The sequence below is a fragment of the Rhopalosiphum maidis genome, chromosome 4 (assembly GCF_003676215.2).
Source record: "Rhopalosiphum maidis isolate BTI-1 chromosome 4, ASM367621v3, whole genome shotgun sequence".
NCBI classification, from domain to species: Eukaryota; Metazoa; Arthropoda; class Insecta; order Hemiptera; family Aphididae; genus Rhopalosiphum; species Rhopalosiphum maidis.
In genome coordinates, this window is record NC_040880.1 from 17,090,897 (window position 1) to 17,111,783 (window position 20,887).

General features: G+C 26.7%; 1 protein-coding gene across 6 annotated transcripts in view; it reads right to left on the bottom strand.

Annotated features, from left to right (window-relative positions):
* The window catches only part of LOC113549517 (eye-specific diacylglycerol kinase), a 201,050-nt gene that overhangs the window by 32,715 nt on the left and 147,448 nt on the right, over positions 1–20,887 (bottom strand). For all 6 annotated transcript variants that reach the window (XM_026950860.1, XM_026950861.1, XM_026950862.1 and 3 more), the window contains 3 exons: positions 12,314–12,511; positions 12,070–12,199; positions 2,585–2,706 (listed from right to left, as the gene is read on the bottom strand). In XM_026950860.1, the coding sequence (XP_026806661.1) occupies positions 2,585–2,706; positions 12,070–12,199; positions 12,314–12,511 (450 nt within the window). The remainder of the gene's footprint in view (positions 1–2,584; positions 2,707–12,069; positions 12,200–12,313; positions 12,512–20,887) is intronic.

Sequence of the window (20,887 nt, forward strand, 5' to 3'; positions counted from 1 at the left end):
CATTAATATTAATTTATTTTGATGCTTCGTAAATATTATGATTCATTCTTAATACGAACGCAAGATGCACGAATAATAGATAATATTTCATCATAGATTAAAAACAATTTCGTTTTCTTATTGCAATTTTTATTATTTAATTATCAATATCATACTGAATTATACTGAAACGTGTATTTTTATCTATTAAATCAGTTATATTACGTTCAATGCTATATTCTATAATCATGAAATATATGGATATAATAAATTATTATGTATAAGATAATGACTAATAAAGTTTCGTTTTTATTTAATGCACATTATAATCTAGAAACAATCAACCGATTGTAAATTTTTTACCGATATTTAGGATAGAATAAACACTGTTCTCCCTCCCCTCCCAATTATGTCCATATGACAAAAAAATTGTTTAAACATTTTATGTTAAAACATAACTTTTAATTGAAATCGATTTCGAAGTTCAAACATAATATTATTATGTTTAAATTTATTTATTCAATATTATGATACCATCTTAAAATGTTTTTTTCCAAAATTAAAACATAACATATAATATAATAATTGTCATTTGTTATATAAATGTAAAACTAATTTAATGGTTGATTATTTTTTGTCAGAATTCATAAATGTTTTAAAAGTAGACGTTTTTAATAATTTAATTATACAAATTGACTAGACGGGTTACTATCATTAAATTTCGCGTTAGTAGTTTCGTTTTAATGGCTGTTTTAGACGGTTTAGAAGCTTAGGATAGAACATTATGTCAAAACAATTAGATAAACCACGGCAATAAGAAAGTTTACAATGAATTTCTATAGTAGGTTGGTTAGGTGGAAACTTTGTATAACACAATTATATTGGTTTTTCTTCGGTCTATTATAGTTCATGTTATAACTTTCAAGTTAAAGAAGTACATTTCTTGGAATTAATAAACACAAATGTTTTAAATAAAATTCTTCTAAGAATTTAAGCGATCTAATAAAATTACTGTTGTTAAAAGTAAGTATAAAATAAAGTTAGGAAACAAAAGATCATTGCTATATAATTTATTATTTTATTTAAGTTGAAAAGCAATTAACTGATCATTAATATGCATGCAATTTAAATAATGTACATTTATAAAATATTTTGTTATTTTATCATTATCACAAGAAAATCAAATATTATTTAAACACAAATGAGAAATTGTTTAATGTCGAGGTACATTTAAAGGTTGAATTATAAATAATTAGGAGCTATCTATGACCAATGTTCAGGCCCTTTATTTTGTATTATAATTTTACAAATTAGGCATAAAAATAACGAATAACCTAACCAGCAATTTATGTTTATAATGATACATTTTAATAAATATTTATTAATTGAATATTTTATAAATACCTACTAAAAGATTAAAATTATGTAAATTATCGACGTTAATATTTAATAAAGTTGACTATAAAGAAACTAATTATTAAAATCATATTATTTTACTATTAAAAATTAAATCATTATATCTTTGTTTAATTTTGTCTAGTTTTATTCTATTAATTCTAAAATATAGTTGTGACTGTAGGGAGTAAAATGTGAAAATGTGAAGAAAACAAAGAAGAATAAGAAGAATTCTAAAATATATTTTTAATTGTTATATTTAACCATATAGCTTTTAATAAATTCAATGAACATATACTTATTGAGATTTATGAAATTTAAGTTATAAAAACGATCCCGATAAATTTTAATAATTTTATATCCGCTTATTAATTGTTCAACCTAACACTGTAAAATAGTATATATAAGTGATACAAAGAATGTATTTTTAAAACCGTTAACAGGGTTCATATTTAAGAACCGACCATTTTTAAGCGCGAAAAATAATTGATTCGATGTCGTTAGATAGGTTTTTATTCTATGGATTTTAGTGCAGTCGGTTTCATCTATGTATATTACTTTGAGAACAATGAAAATTATATTAACAAGATCATAATATAGATGCAGAATGTTGTATAATGATAATAATAATGCGTGCTACCGACATTCAGCGTTGTGGAATCGTGCGATTGTTAGCCACAAGTTTCGGTTGGGATAACAGTTTTAAATTTTCAAGACTCGTCCTAGTTATCTCCGTGCGTGTATAGTAGCAGGTAGCAGTGTTACGTGTGTGTACCTCCTCTACGTACAAATAACGCAAGCTATGAATTTTTCAACAACGGAAAACACATAGTTATAATATACCGTTTGGCCATAAAAAATGTAAGTAGTTTTAATTAACTATTATAAGGTACACAACACGTACATTTCCCGATGCGTATGAAAATAAAACAATAGTACACGCGATCCTAGAGAACAATGTTCATTCATTTATAAAAGTCCGCAACGTTTTGTTTCGACCGAACAACAAACGGAGCCGATCGACGAGCAGATATAAGGTGTACATAATTTACAAGCGATACGGCCCAGCTTTGCAGGTTGGGTACGGTTCAAACGACGGTACCATGTTAACTGCGGTTACCATACTAGTACAGTGTATATCAATATAGAGACTAAAGAGTATTATATCGTACTGCCATCATATATTATATTGTCAATTGATCATACGTACCTTATCTTTCGTTTTCTTTTTAGACGATCTCTTTTTCGGCGATCTAATGCTGGACTTGAAGTTGCCTTTCCGCGGCAACTTTACGATCCACGACGGCGGGACAATTATATTACTATGTTTACCTGAAAACATATATACAGAGCGGTTAACAAAAAGGTATACCGAATCCGGTATAATAATCGCTTGCAGATATACAATAAAATAAATATAATATTATGTTTCCTGAAAAAATCTCAAAAGGTCGGCCATTTCCGTAGTTCGTTTTATAGCAACTGCCGACATAACAATAAAATAAAATATAATATTCAAACAATATCGTTTTTTTCTGTGTACATTTCGTGTTTGCATTTCTCGACGCTCATGGTTTATGGTATGTTAAGTGGAAGGGAAAAACGTGGAAAGTAATGATTATTAACTAGGGCTCAGATTTTATAGCACTGATAGATGTGGGCTATAAATAATAGCCTAAAGATTTTAAAATATACATTAAAAACATTAAAAAAATGTGTACATTTTTTTTTATTTATGACTTAAAAATACTAGTTAATATAAAATAATTAATAAATTAATTACAAGAGTAAAATTAACTGTGAGTATTTGTCATATAACTTTGATTTTACTTATTTTATGGGAATTACAAGATTAATGAAAAATACCAAACATATGTAATTTAATCTTGGTTAGTAAAAAAAAAAAAAAAAAAAAAAAAAAAAAAAAAAAAAAAAAAAAAAAAATAGGGAGTACTAAAAATAGGAGAATCAAATCAATAATCTAAAACGCTTATAATATGTAAACATAATATATGCAGTATAAAATTTTATACGAGTACTTGGAATTCCAATTCCTGATGCATGACATACATTATGTATGGTTCACCTTATATTTCTATCGATATTCTTAAGTAATAAATTAGAAAATGCTATAAAATTTGAATCGTGGGTAATGATGTGATATTGAAAACAATCAAAGCGTGCAATTCTGAGCAAACCATTTTAATCGTAGGTTACGAACGGACGTCACATCTTGTGTTTGGAAACAATTAAGTGGCGTTTAAAAGAGCCGTTAAGTTTACTTATCTATGTTTGTCAAGTTTCAGAGTGCTCTTTTCCTTTTATCCTTATTTATTCCTGACCTAATTCAGAAACACGTTAAAACCTTAAGTCACTATATGTATATATATACTCTAGTACTATTATTGTACAGTTTAATCGTTAACGTTTTTTTGAGGGGTTATCTGGTTTGTATATCCTATATTATAGTTTCATTTTGTCTAGGGATATTTTTATTATAATTGGTTAAAGGAAGAAGTTTTAACAAATGCGTTAAACTAGCGTTCTGCTTGCTTGGTGGACCAATTATAAAAACGAACAAACTCGTTTCCCCCAACCCTACTATATTCTAGAATTTACAAAATATAGTTGTACTATCAACTATCACGGTGGTATCATAACTTTAAGAATGTAGTATACAGTGTAAATATTTTATGCGTTGAATTTTTAGACTTGTTGTCGTTTTGCTCTACTTAAAACGATTTTAAGTTATTTTTCAATCAATCTGTATTATATGCTTTTCATTGGAAATTCTTGAGTAACTAGTTTTTAATTTTTTTTTACTTGAATTACTAATCACTAAAATATAACTAATAACGATGCTGGTCGTGTTTTAATATAAAAAAAAAAAAAACAGAGAATACATCAACAATAAGAATATGTCTATGATATCTATGTTATGTATACATTTTGCGTCTAAAATATTGTTAAAAATTTAATCTGTAATACAATTTGTGTTTGTAAAAATATTATTACACTACCATTGTTTATGTCAATTTTTTTAATGATGAGACGTATAAATGAATATAAAAAATAAGTAATAGTTTTGACGATTCTCATAATTTCTTAATATTTCTTTTTTTATAGATTACAAAAATATCTGAAGCCTAGTCCATTATAATTTATAATAATATTAAATTATAATATGTTACGTTCCAATTGAAAAATTGATCATTGTATACAATAGTTGGAATTACACGGAAAATATAGGTAAGTGTATTTCAGTGCATATAGTCTATACCTAGTGTCAGTCGATAGTCATATCAATATTATACAATAGACTGATAGAAATATAATTTAATAATTAGCGATGTGTGTTAAATTATCTGCCACAAATTTTATAATTGACACGCAACTGTTATGTAGTTGTAATATTATTGTACGTATACACAGTACACAATGTTATTCTGTTATGTACATTAGTGTCATGTTATTTTTTTAGTGGTGCGTTCGATTTATGCGTGGTGTTAAAAAAATAGAAAATAATTAATTTATATTTTTGTTTAAATAATATTTTAAAAGTCAAGAAACATAATAGTACATTTTATTTCAAATTATATATTATATAGTAATCATTTATCTAAAAAGTAATAATAATAATAATAATTTAAGCACATCATGAATTTTTTCACTAGATATTCTTAGTACTAATGGTTATCTGATCTATGTAATTATATAATTATCCATATTATAGTTTTAAAAACTGTGAATATTGTGTACCTAACCTAACCGCTTACTCATAAATGAATAAAGTGTTTACATATTTGATTTTTGTAGATAAATTATTAATTTAATTTTTTTTTATTTAAATTATTCAGTCTAGCCGTATCTGGTCAATTTAAATACAATTTTATAGTTTTTCCCCTAATAATAATAATAATTTTGATATAAAAATAACAAAATATGCCTCAGTGCTTTTACGTTCAGTATGAAGAATGTAATGTTTAAAAAAATATATATTTTTACCTATGCTGGTATACGTGTTTGGCAATGATTTGTTTCATTGTCACTGCATTATTCACTTCACTCTATTCATGTAGTATAGGTGGTTAATTTTTTGGCCTGAAGGTAATTGTATTATGTTAACAACTACCTAACTGGTTCAAGTAATCGATTAAGGTTTTCACCAAAATTCAAATATATACACACCCTTATTGTGTAGTCCAAATCTAAATAACCCATGCGCAGACTAAAATGTAATAATTTATTATACATAGAGAACGTGGCTATTGATTTAATAATGATGAGGTACCTATTACAAATGTGTGATATCTTCATTATATCGTTCACGCAATATATCAAGTTATAAAATTTACTTTATATATTGTTGAGTATTTATATGTTTAAAAATTTTTTACTTTTAAAGAAAAGTTATTTTTATGTAATATGACGTGATTTTTATTCATAGATATTCTTAATGGATTTATATTTACTTTTTAGACCTACGTGAGTTATACAATATTTATTTTTATAACTTTTTTTATGATATTTGGTTTGTCTCTGTGATTTTGGGTTTCAGTATTTTTGGCATTTGAAATTGAGTATATATTTTAAATAATTGTTTTTTTCTTCGTACGTGTTTTGAGTTATGTTTAAGATTGAATTACCTGTGGTAGATAATCAGAGAAGACCACGTTTGACGGAATTTTTTATTTCCTTTTAAACGTTACTGCCTACTATGTTTCAGATACATAGGTTTTATGCTATATGTATAAGAACAAAATTTCTATAATTTTTTTTTTGTCATGAAGCTTGTATATTATCTTTTATGTAATGAGTTTTGATATGTTAGTAAAGGTTTGTTGTATTTTTGGTGATTGTAAAATAAAATATATAATTTTTATTATGCCACAAACAATTTTCAACATATTAAATTGATCAAAATAATATGATAGATTTTAAAATTGTTATTAAATTAGCTCATGTTATTAAATCTATTGGTTATAAATTAGTGTTGAAATAGAACGTACGAGTATCGAGGGCATAAAATCACCTATTCTCGATCGTGAATGTATGGGTTAAGAATATGCCACAGTCATTTCTTGTTTCCAATATTCCTATAACTGTTAGTAGGGAATCGTTCACGAAATAGTCAAATATTATTTTGATTAAGAATTTAAGGTTTTCGTGGCCAGTTTGCTTTCCATGGATACTACATGATTGTATTAACCGACTGATTAGCGATGTCATCTACGAAGGAAAAAAAGTGACGGATGACTTTCGCATAACACATATTCCTCTATTTTTCCGTCAAACATAGGGATAACAGAACACGTAAAACCTAACTATACCTACGTTTTCACGTTGTATTACCCCCGACCGTTTGTCAGCACCACGCGTTATGAATGACAATATTATTATAAATATCGTTCATAAAACTTTTATGATTTATTCATTGGTTCTTGATGTTTTAGATTTAGTGAATAATCGTGTATAATTATGTGTGTATTATAAATAACTTCTTATTTGGAAAACAAATGCTTATAATAACGTCTAAATTATATAACAGTACACTTTTAAGATCGTTTGAACAATATTAATATTAGTTTAATTATGTTTCATATTTAGTTGAAATACAAAAAAATCGAAAATCAAGGTTTAATCGCGTTTAAATCGAAACATTAAAAATTTAAGCACGCAAGTGTAAAATAATAAACAAGTGACATGCCATATTATATTATTATGTCAATAAAGTATTGATGTCTAATAAGACTGTTAAGTTAATTATAATAGTAATATAATTAATAATAATATAAGTACTTTAAAATCATAAAAATATTTTGAAAATTATGTTATAATATATAAAAACTTCTGGTATAAATAATATGTGAGGGAAATTTCAAGTTCCTGCATGCAGTTATGCCTTTATAAAAATCAACATTTTTTCCGAATTCATTGAAAATTATTAAAAATTTTCCTTTTGGCCACTAAAAATATGAAATAGATCCAATTTTTTAATTTTTTAAGAATCAGTTGTAATCAAATGTAAAAAATAAAATGTTCTTATTTTGATATTGTATAGACGGAGGCAAAACAAATGGTCAACTATGTACAATGACCTTGTACGATACTGTCTATAACCATCTACAAAAAAATCTAAACAGTATCTACTGAATATTAATAAAAAAACAAAATGATTATTTGAAAATCAAATTTATTATTTTTTTTATTGCTTGTCAAATGTTTACCATTTAAAATGGTGTATACATAAAAAAAAAACGATCAGAGGATGTAGTAAATTGTAAATGATAAGTGGGTCAGTCATTCAAGTTATTTGAACTGTCATTTTCAATTTTGTTCAGCGTTATCATGCATATATATAATATATAATAATAAAATCACGTGAGTTTCAAATTGACAAAGAAGGCGAAATTAAATTAATACGGGATAACTTTGAAAAGTGTATCGCTCAACTAAATTGTCAGTTCCTTGTCGTCATCAAATTAAAAGATTTTTCCTGTTGTTGAGACCTCAAAATTCATGCATTTCCGCAAGTGTTTGGATTCCGAATAAAGTGTTGAAGTTGTACAATTTATAAGTCTAAAAAAATGTCAATTATATATTGGTCAACACTTAGTAAAAAGTGTTGGACCATAAAAATACTTACATAAAATTCTTTTTACGTTGAATTTAAATAAATATAAAGGTCCTATAGATATGTAATATTATCTGTATTGCTTAATTATTGTAACAATATAATCACGAACGTTTGTAATCTTGTTGTAAACGAAAAAATTATCTGGTGTTAGAGTTGGGATAACCAGCATGACCATGTGTGAATGTTTTTTCGCTATAAAATTGTTACTATTATTTTAAAATTTCAACGAGTTCTCCAATGCATCCTGTAATAAATTCTTGTATTTTAATCTTTAATAGTATTTTATTTAAATTCCTCTTTTTTTCAAAAATAAATTACCATTCAATGCTACTCATTAAGCCATACATAAACCAATATTATGAACTTATTTTATTATTTTTCCATACATCGGGAATTGCTTAAAAGTTATTTATATTACATAATATCATTCGACCACTTTCGTTTTATTTTTTTGTTTAGTAAAATCCAGTAATAGTTTATTATTAAAAAAAAAAATCACATCACATATACTTCCGCTCTGATTTTTTTTTAAATATAATTTTAAAGTCTACAAAGCTTAGGTAAAATGTATTTAACGTATATATATATATGTACTTGAATCAAGTTAGTATAAAAATGTAAACACGTTATTATATTATTTTATTTATTTAACATGAAAAACGACCGAGACACAACTAACTTTATGGTACTTAATTCTTATGTTCAAAATCAATTACTTCTTTAGCTATGAATAAGATGCTGAGTTCTGAAACCAATTTAATTTAAAAAAATTTAGACGATATTTATTAATCAGTTTATATATTTTCAACGTTTGAACTTTTTATTTAATTTAAGAAATTGAATCAATTATGGTATTTAAATCTATATCCCGCATTCTCTTTTAGATCTAAAATGTAATATTATATTAAATAGATATATTTTATTTTATTATCATACAAATTTTAAATGATTCTTTCAAAAGAAAAGAATGTAATTTTAAAAACATAATATATAATATACAATGTTTTATCAAAAGATTCTAGGTAAATTAAATATCTCAGCTGCATGACCTTGGATTAGAATGTAATTTTTGGGAGGCAAACAAGAATACCCCAATACACATTTTGATGCTGTTACGTTGGTATGATAGTGAGAATATGTTAAATACGTACTTAATTGAAGTCCTATAAGAGAGTGTACCTATTATTTTTGATGACAAACGGCTTTATCAGTGTTAATAGATGAGTACGGCAGAACAAGTTTTTGACACCGCATTTAACTGAATAAACTCTAGATAACGCCATTATAATATTGTAATATTAATAATAATTCACGATAATTGCGCATTATGCGGGAAATTTAACACCATCCATCGGAGACTATGATCGCTTCACGAACGGAAAACCTAGGTGGATTATTATTATTATTATTAATATTATTAATATTAGGATTAGCAACTTAACATTTTTAATAATTTTGAAGTATTTAAATTAAAACTTGAACTGGTATGGAGTTCCGAGTTACTAACTATTATGTAGGTAGTAAGGAAAGTTTATAGATCCATGATTATAGGTTTAGAAAATATTTATTTTATTAGTCTATTAATTTAAATGGGTTAAAATTCCATTTTTATGTTCTATCGTTTGGGTGAAAAATATTAAAAATATATTGTTTCTAATCTATCTCTCTGTAGATATCTTCTACTAATAATAGACATAGGACGATTTAATTTTTGGAGAGCTAATTTAGTCAATACATTTGTTAAATTTTCGTTTAAAAACAAAGTTTGTGTCACCACCGGACATTCCATAATTAGTATGAACAATTTCAAACATGATCTTTAGATTTTGAATAATAATTGTATTATTAAAAAAAAAATGGAGGGTAGCATGTTTGATAAATCACCTAGTATTATTTGAAAATTCAATTTGTAGATATAATGTTTTCCTTGATCTTAATCCGATCAATCGTAATAGCAAAAGGAAATAGAAAAAAAAACAATTTTTTTTAGACTTTTAAACAGCAACGAGGAGTTGAGGGAAAGTGTATGGCATTTTGTAATTTATTTTGCTTCCGCAAAGTTCGTATATTTTTGCATACAAATTCATGGTGTAAAATATAAATTTAAATTTAAGAACACCGATATTGTTTTTGAATATTTACAAGTACTTTTGCAGTTTATGAAAAAAAAAACCAAACAGTAAAAAATAAAATATTTAATTAAATACGATACATAATAATTATAAATTATATTTATATAACCGAAATACTTCATAAAAATATACGAAATCTGATTGTTATTTCATTATCGTCCTTCACATGTTACTAAATTAATAGATAATTCTGTATTTGTTGTACAGTGGAACCTCGATAATTTATTCGAATCGGCTGGGGGTGAAAATATAATTCTAGTTATCGCAAATTCGACTTATCTATAATACATGTCACGGTACTATACAAAAGTTATCAAAAGTAAATAATACCTCTCAAATGTATTTATGAAAACAAAAAATAAAGACTTTTCAACGCAACTATTACAGTATGTATTTTTATGCCAACATTTTAACAAGTACATAATTTATTATAAGTTTATAGGAGAATAAATAATAATAATTGTTGGTGTATATCAATCGCAAATCCTTTGGTATTCATCTCTGGTGCGATTTGTATTTCAACTAGTCTTTATCAAATAAAGCGATTGAGCACTTATATTTGTTCTACACTTATAATTTACTCTTAGTTTTTCGAATTGACCATTTTTTTCAATTTATAAACGGTTACAAATTTTAATTTCTAATCACCTACGGTCTACGACGCGTACACAGCGTTTAAATTCATAAGTCATGAAAATAATAAACATTATTAGGTTTCTAGAAAAACGTTTGTTGTTTTCAAGAACATCCAATTATCTATACCTACGCCGTTTTGTAAAGCGTTGTAGTGTAAAGCACGCGAGCGTGTTTAACTTTCATTAACTCAAAAGTCGTATACCTACGCCGTAGATACCATCCTTATGCATTTTTATTTATACATTGTATTTTTTCGTTTGTGTTTCATTTTTCCAAATATGTTTGTTTTAATATTATTTCTTTATCATTTGTAATTGCATCCCCTCACTATAACAATTTATGTGTACCTAAGCTGACCGGGTTTGAAATTATAGCATCTGATTCGATGTGATTGGTTGTCCCTCGCAGTTGCTTGATTAGATGACAGTTCGTTTTATACATGTATCATTATCCGTCTTAAGTACAATTGTATAGTACGATTTTCACGTAAAAATTATTGTTGGTTGTTAATAATTTATTAATGTTTATACTATATGGAAATATAAAATTGTAATGTGAAATAAAAATGACTGTACAATGCAAAGATAAATAATATAGTGACGATTTAATTAAATAATATTATATCTGTTTTTAAATATCAATATTTGAATACATTGTATTGAAATACTAGACAAGCTATCCAGATTTATAATGAAAACATTATTTACAAATAATGTCAATGAAATAATATGAACACACATTTTTGTAACCTAGTTTTTTTTTAGTAGATCCATGACTACTATATGTATTAAAAAGAAAACGTTTCATATTATAGTACAATTTATCAATTCGTAAAATAAATGATGTATTTTTACAATTGATTTCATAGTATTAAAGATAGAAATATAATATATATTATAAAACCATTATATTTAATAGTTAATATTATTATACATTAAATTCTTCCCGTCTCCCGAATAGCACTGAATAAATCTTTTATCAGACGTAACTATATATTGTTATGGTACCCATCAATACTTAATAGAGTGATAATATATTAATAATAAATTCAACTTTTTAAATATTTAATACAATTATCCAGTCTCGAGAATTCAGTTAGTTTTAGTATTCTCTTAAAGTTTAGATAATATTTAAGTAAAAAAAAATCTTTCAAATCGTACCTTCGTCTAGCTACTTATCTTATGTTGTAAACAAAAACTAATATATATTTCTAAAAGGTCATCGACGTGTATGGATATTGATACCGTATAATACATACACTTGCAATATAATATAATTTTTAATGCTCACCTAAGGAACAGGGTTCGTTCATTTTCGTGTCATTGAAACACGCGGTTTTATTGTGGACACTAAGCTTGCACCAAGAGCATGTGAGAGCTATGATTTCTTTGGAACTGAACGACAAAACCGACTGGAATGCCTGCCAACAAAAAAACCCTTAGATTAAACGGAAATTTTTACGATTTTTATGGGATCCATAAGACCATAAGACAACGGAGCAGTAATGATGATCTTAATAATTTAATATACACACCTTTCCGCATTGCGAGCACTTGTCCTTTTGCGTCCTCCTGTGCATCCAATGGTGTTTGACTGTTTTATGTTCTCTGTATTGCCGGACGCCGTCATCTTTGAAGCTCGACTTGCATTTAGCCGCTTCTGGTAGATTACCCAAACATTCCGAGTGCACGATTATACGGCAACCTGAACATTTCAGACGGACTCCATGTTTCTACAGGGGAAAAACCGAAAATCATCACATTATTGACACGTTATAATTATTGTTTAATATTTATAATCTGATATATTCTTATTTTATATTGTAATTATATTATATTAATTGTGATAATACGAAAATAAGATTATCACACTTTGGCTTCTCTGAAGCAAAACACTGTCTGCGTTTAAGGTGGTTGGAACGTATCTTTAAACGGTCGTTATAGTCAATTCTTCGAAAAGATAAAGGATAATACCTACTGGGTAACTGAAATTAGGGTGGTTTGTATTTGAGAAAATATGAAGAAATAGTGTTGTATTTGTGGAATTTAGTATAATACATTTGAATGAATGGATTTTAAAATACTGTGATGTCCTCGAACGACCTTTTTTTTAAAAAAATATGCTGTAAATTGCGTTTGGGCATTTTTTTGTCATTGAATATTCCCTTCCATTTTAACAGATTATCGGGACTTACTGTAAATTATACAACTATGGTTAAAAATGAATTGTGTAAAAAAAAAAATTACCTATTATACAACGGATGGAGTTTAAAAATCGTATTATTTAAATTATTAATCCACATTGTTTTTGTTACATCGAAAACGAAAATGCAGTTATTAAATCGTTAGATTCACTATAAACACAATGTTCAATCAAAATTCATTGTTTACTTCATATTTTTGTATTAACATTAAACGTTGTCAATTTTAAGAACTATATTTGATACATTACTATATATTACTAAATTATCAATAACATTGATTTAACGACTTCATGTTCCCAATAGTCATTTACAAATGTTATTTGTTAGTTCACTGTAACTCAACTATAAAATTTGATAAATCTATAGATATTAATCAATACTTCCTAAAACATTCTCTCGACAAAGGCTGAATTCAGACCTTTTGGAACAAGTGTCTTCCGGCCTTTAAAATATAAACGGTAATTTATTTATAATAAACACACGTAAAAATGATATATGTAGACTGTTAAATTGTACAATTTTTATAATTTTTGTTCGTGGACAGGTTACCTCGCTGCTCCCTACCCTCTTTAATCCACCACTATTTTTACCGAAACACATTATACTTTTGTTTTAATGTTTATAAAAAATAAATTTGCTGAGATTATGATTATTGCTAATTGAAATAATTTCCGTTATGACAACCAATCGGCTATTATCTATGGTATCAATAATAATAATATTATACGATCGTATGCACTCGACGACAATGAGGCACGAACTTGGACGGGAATTCTCGCCACAGAATCTGTGACAGGTTGTTGGCCATCGGGGAACGACGAGGATCGACTTGCGTGATGATGGTGTAGGATCTCTCGTGCGACCGAAACCCACGGCGGAGGTGGTGCATGTCCGCAGAACCGTGTACGGGGTACAAAATTAATCAATATTGATGGCCGTTAAGCTGCACACCCCGCACCATCGGACTGCAGCGGCTAAATGCATTTATAGTCGATGCACATAAATACACACATGACATTATAATACTAAGTTATGTTTACGACACACTGGTGTAGGTAGATTTTAATGAATTTAGCTCGTTACACATCAGGCGGGTGTAGGGTGTAGTATAAGGTGCTGCCTTGGCGATCGTTAAATTATGTCTACGCATGCTAATGCGATGACTGTATACTATTATATAAAAAATATATATATAAAGTACGTCGGCAGTGGCAGAAATTTATGTATCACGGGGTGCGTCTCATCCCTAACACGGGTGTCACGCAATCTCAAGAAAATACCGACGCCGCGCGCCGTGTCCTTAATAATAATTATTGCTATGCGCTTTGAACAACATCTTGTCCCCCTCCCCCTCGTTACACGATTTGGATAATATAATGTTTGTATAGTGACGATACATAAGTCGTTGCAACGGCTGCCACAGACTTGTAGTCCCCTCGCCCCTTAGCATTAAAATATTAGCAGAAATATTGGTATAGTTATTTTATTGTAAACTAATTATAAGGGAATCGGTTTTATATTATTACTGTATTATCTTCTAAATACGAATAGTAAACGTGAAATCTTACAACAAACCAAAAATAAGACATTTTATTTGATCAACTGAATTTTTGATGAATAATTATGATTGATTTTACCAATACATTTTTTTTATAAATATTATTTTATGACGAACTGCTTGGATACAATACAAACAAATTTTGAATTATAACTAATATATATATATTATGGTATTTACTATTTTTATGAATGCTATAATGCGTTTTTTATTGTTATAATAATTGTTCTTGTGTCATGTCGTTTTATATTGGAGTATTTGTGTTTCAGAAAATTATTTTCGGGGTCTATGGGCAATACTCTAAATACCTATAAATATAAAACAAAATAATAATTTAGATAATGATGATGAGGTGCTTATCCATAATTCTTGTTATCGTAGTATACTGAGTAAAACTCAAGTAATAAACGATCAGGAATTATCGAAATAACTAATCAATAAATACGTTTAGAACACTATCTAAAGTATTCAATCAACGATGCAAACTATCATGGATTATCGTTGATCATTATTTCATAAAATCGAATAGCTAACCTATAATAGTTATTTCCTAGTCATTTTGACAAAACTACTTCATAAATTGTTATTATTACCATCAACATATTATTATACACACAAATAATAATAGCAAATATGCCAACGCGGATTATTTCTTGGTTACTGCTTTTTATTTCAATCACATTTTTTTCACGTAAATACATTGCAGTTTCTTTGGAAAAAACATAATACTATCATTCAAAATATTTATATATCATTATAGAAATCACGGAAACAATTTAACTCTCTCTCTCTCAAAAAAAAAAAATAATATTTGTTTTGTGTATATGTGTGGAAATTATTATATCATTTTATTATTTTGATGGTAATATATTGTTATAGAAATAAAAATTCACAGAAATATGACAGTAAAATATTATAATATTGTTATTCTTAATATAAAATTTACAATGTTTACAATTATGATATTTATAATAAATGTATATCAAACAATGGTAAAAAACCTATTTTCTTGACTTATAGTTTAGTTTCTTACATTCAGTGTCTTATGGGTTTTTACATTTTTATTTTAGTTAATTTATTATCATATCCACTAACGACGTAGCATAATTTATTCAACAAGTATATTAGATTTATTATTTTGATTATTAAAAATAATATTTGTATTAAATTTTATAATGAAAAATAGTTGTCGAATTTAGTTTTTATTTTAATATTAATTTGTTATTCAAAAATATTTAATTAGTTATTATATTATACATACAATCACAGTCATATGTACATATTATATTTCTTAATTAAAATAGCCTATAATATAACAAAATTTACAAAAATAATAAATTTAGCTTTTGAATAATATTATGAGTTTACACATAAACAATACTTCAAGTCCACTTCTGAGCGTAGGTGCCGCTATAAATAGGATATTTTATAATGACAAAATAAAAAGGTAGGATTACAACTTATTTGATACTTCCAAATATTTCGTCATTACATCTGTATCGTCCACTTATTATTGGTCATCATATTATGTACACATATTATACATATAACAAGGGTTCCGGACTTTATGGATTTACATTTTAATTGAGTATATTTTAGAGGTAATTCCTATAAAAGCTTCAAATTAATAATATAATAAAATAAATATTTGTTTTATAAACAAGATATATAATAAATTATTTATGTATAAATGATAATTATTAAAAAAACTATAGTATATTATATAGCTAATTTTGTATAATATCTAACGTTTGCAATGAATATACCCCAGCGTCTATATGTACTCGCGAGTCTATTAAATATACATTTTAAAACAAGACCATATTACGTTACATGCTAAAATAATAGCTAACTCGATTGACATCACTGAAAATGACATTACTGCATTTAAATTCACAAATGTTGATTTTAAATTACTGAAGAAAATAAAAAAACATTTTTAACTTAAAATTATCTGGAATTAAAAGCTTACCAGAAGACCTAAATATAAATAAATTAAATTCAAGAAACAAAACCAGTTAAAGCCTAATGAGCTATAAAATAATATTAAGGTAATTCTAGGCGGTAAAATAAATCGTTTTTAGACTCTCCGTAGTGACAATATTGTAAGATTTTAGATTATCCGAATATTCCGATTTTAAAGCTGATCGATTTAAAAAAAAATTTATTTATTTATCTTTAATAATAACATACATGATGATTGCACTTGTATGATATAATTTTGAATGTAAATACAAACGTATATATGTACGATTTTAAGTTTTGTGCCCTATAATTGGGAAACCCCAATCGACCAATCAAAAGCGGATAAAATGCCTGGTATGAAGCAGATGCGATAACTGAACGATTATATGTTTTATTCGATTATACTTATCTATTTTGTGATTGGTATAGGTATTTATATTACCAAATAGGTTCTATATATTCAGTAGAGGTTTGAACATTCACAAACATATTATTATACTCGTCGTATATTATTTCATGCGCGTATGGAGCCCGTCACAGTCGTTACCCTCGACACCACAAATAGATGATATTTCCGTTCGTTTTTGTAAATCTAAAAACTTTTGATTCGTTTATCTCATACGAAACGCATTATAGTGACTTCATAAGACAGATAGCCATTTGCATATTATATAAGGTTTCATTCTGTGTTGGTATATAGGACGTTATTATATTTTATGTGCCTATTGTACCTACAATATTATTTTGCAGACCATATAATATTATGGCGTTGACAAAATTGGATAGGTATATGGCGATAGATATGGCGATAGATAACTTACAAATTGTAACGAGCAAAATTTTAGAATTTTTTTTAAATATTCAAAATTTATATTTAAAATCAAAAAATATTAAAATCTCCAGTCCAAATCAAAACAAAAATCGTTTAATAATTTGTATGTGTAATTATATTGTAGTTTATATGTAATAATCTTATCATACTGTAAAATATGTTTATAAAAAAATAAAGCAATAGGTACACTTTATATTATTGATTTTTTTTCGCGATCTACAAACATTCTTTGCGTGTCCAAAATACAATATAATATAGACAAAGTGCTAATGCAGTAGTGACCAGTCACGTTATTCAATTGCGATTCAATGGTTTATAGATCGAGTAATTTTCGCGATGAAAATAATATAATATTTTATTTTTCAGTTTTTGACTGTTGCTTAACGTTTCCACGAGTCGATTAAATAAACTGGTAGGTACCTACATAGAAAATATATTACGTTCGTGTGTAGATGTTTCGCTTAACGCCACTAACTATAATGGTAATATATTGTTACCTTTATACATAACTACCCACTTGTTGTAACACGCGGGGCATTGTTCGTGGGTGATATTTCATAGTTATATTTGACGCGTGACGTGTATGGAGAATAAAGAGTAAAACGCGTAGGTATAATATTGTGTTTCTCGTTTGATACGCTAACAGTATTTACAATGCGGCGCGTATCGCGTGTGCTGTAATAATATTGTTTACGAGAGTATAATAATATTCTATTTTTTCTTCTTGAGAAAAATATTAATGTTTCGAAAAAAATTATACCCTGCGGCCACAGAATAACACAAACACGTTCGAAAAACAAAATTACGTTTGTTCCGTTATGTGCTCTCTAACAAACAACTAAAATATCTTATAGAAAAACAATAATACAGAAATCGGTTTTAAGCAGTGGGTCTATTATCTATAATCAAGATTCTAGACGGTATACAAGAAAAAATCCATAGTTGTTTTAATATTTGATTTAAGTAACATTATGTTTTAGTTTAAAACAATAAAAAAAAATTTAAATTTTTTTAATTTTTTTTAATCTATACTGCAACAACAAATGTATAGATAAATATAAGTAAGTATATAAATATAAGTATAAGTACCAAAATATATAAATTAAGTTAACTGAGACACCACTAGAATCAGGCAATGCCTTATTGAAAACCTAGTTAAGTAAAGGTATTATTTATTAAAGTGGATATTACTTTTAGTACGTTGAGTTTAGCGTAACTACCTTCAATAAAACAATTTTTCGACATCTACAGTTATTAAAATCGATGTTCTTCGTACTTTTTACTTTTAAAATATTTATTTATAGTTTAATATTTAATATCAATTAATAAATTGTAAAAATTGAGGTTTTAATTTCAAGTAAAGGTGATGATAAATTATGTTATAACGGTTATTTGTGTATAAGTATACTTAAATATTATATTTATAAAAAATTACATTAACATAATATTCTATATTTCACTTGCATGGACTTTTGTATTTATGGAATTTTTTCGTTTGGAGTGTAGGTATTAATTTTACCATGTTTTATGTCCATGAACTTTTTTACCGAATACAACCTAGGTTATAATATAATATAGGAGTGAAGTGATGGAGTTAACTTATCGTGGTGGCAATAACGTTGGAATATTATTTGTGGATTGTAACTATTCCGGGCAATTTCACCGGAATAATGATATATTAATAATATTCATAAAATAATACGTATCAGTGTAATTTATAGTGATAATGTGATCGGATGACAATTTTTACAAAAAACATTAAACACGATACATAATCATATATACACGAGTACAAGTATACAATTCGTAATAGCGACAGTAGTAATAATAATACGTAATTGCAGTAATTTTGGTTTTGACCTACTCGTTCGAGTAAAGGTGAATTATTGTAAAAATAAAATGTTTTAAACACCATAGTTTTCAACGTATAGCTACATAAATATGCTTAAAAATAACCCTTAATATATAAGCAAATTCAAAGAGTTTTTGTTAATGAACACAAAAATACATTTGAAAAATTGTCGATTAAAAAAAAAAAAAAAATGCAGGACTGTTAAGGTCTTAAATTAATTACGGTCGGTTTCCCATTTTTGTATGCATATAACAATAATATTGAATTAGTCACGAAACGTTACCTGCACTTAATTATTATAATATTGTGCGCGTTTCTTTCATACTATAAGAGCGAACGTGGTGGAGAGGATTGGGGTGATGTAACTCCCACAGTAATGGTAGTGGTGGTAGCGAAGCAATGTTTGGCGCCAACGAACAGTTTTTTCTCGGACTTTGCCTATTTACCGTGTTTATGAGTATTGTATGATTTATTTATACAAATACGGTTTATTTCATGCATTTGAAATTACTTTTATTATGATTCATTGGGATAGTGTTTTGCAGTATTATTACCTATCGGTATGTAACATAAGCGACCATTGAGTAAGGGGGCGTATTGACGCCCACTTTGAAAAAACATTATAAACTTATAATTAAATTAATGTTCATCGTGAAAGTGACAGACTTGACTATAGTTAAGGTTATAGTTTCATTTAGGATGTCAATATTAATGAAATCATGTATGAAGATTTGTATAAAACAAAGAAATGTACAGTTCTTATGTACTGATAATACCGCATAATGCATTTGATTACACTAGATTTACTGTATAACATGTACAACAAAACAAATATTAATCATTAATTTTTAGCATAATAGCCCTTGAATATTGGAATAATTTTGCACCTTGTGTAGCTTAAATTTTGAGATTTATTTTATTTTTCCTTTCTCCCTAAAAATTAATCCAAGGTTAATGGTATGTCAGTGTAATAATTTAAAATTGTAAGCGACCAACGTTCGATTTTTTTCAAACTCATCACTAACGCGTATAATATTATATTTCACTGCGGCCAGTCGACGAAAACCTCGCAGCTTTGTACATATTATAGCTTTTAACTAGGAAATAAAGAAAATATATGGAAAGCTGTTCTAAATATATATCATATAAATATTTGGTTTATGGGTGCATAATAAAAACAAAATATAGGATAGACTGTATGTATACTGTATATATTAGTAAAGTGTAATTAATTTATAAATGTTATTTATTTAAATAATTTTTGTACGTTGAATATAGAATATCTAGTTGATTCATAACCTTATGATATTTTTATAATCTTTTAAAGTTTTTAAACGAAACTTTGATACTTATAGTTGTTATTATTACGTTACTTTAATATTATACTAATTGTCTAGTAGTCAAGTCATCAACTCATAAATTACATAATACGTATTGACTTTGAATTCAAAGTATCTGTATTTACGTATAAAATAATAACTTCTGCTTCGTTAACCATATTGTACATAATTTTGATTTTTATTCCTTTTGCATTTATAAGTTGTTTCATTTTCATTAAAATCGCAATTAGTGAATGCAATTTCACGATACTATAAAAACGTTATTTCATCAAGATGAAGATTTGGACTATAATATATTCTAATAAATGTATTTTAATGTTAACAAACTGTATACAATATACATATTATCAACAATAAT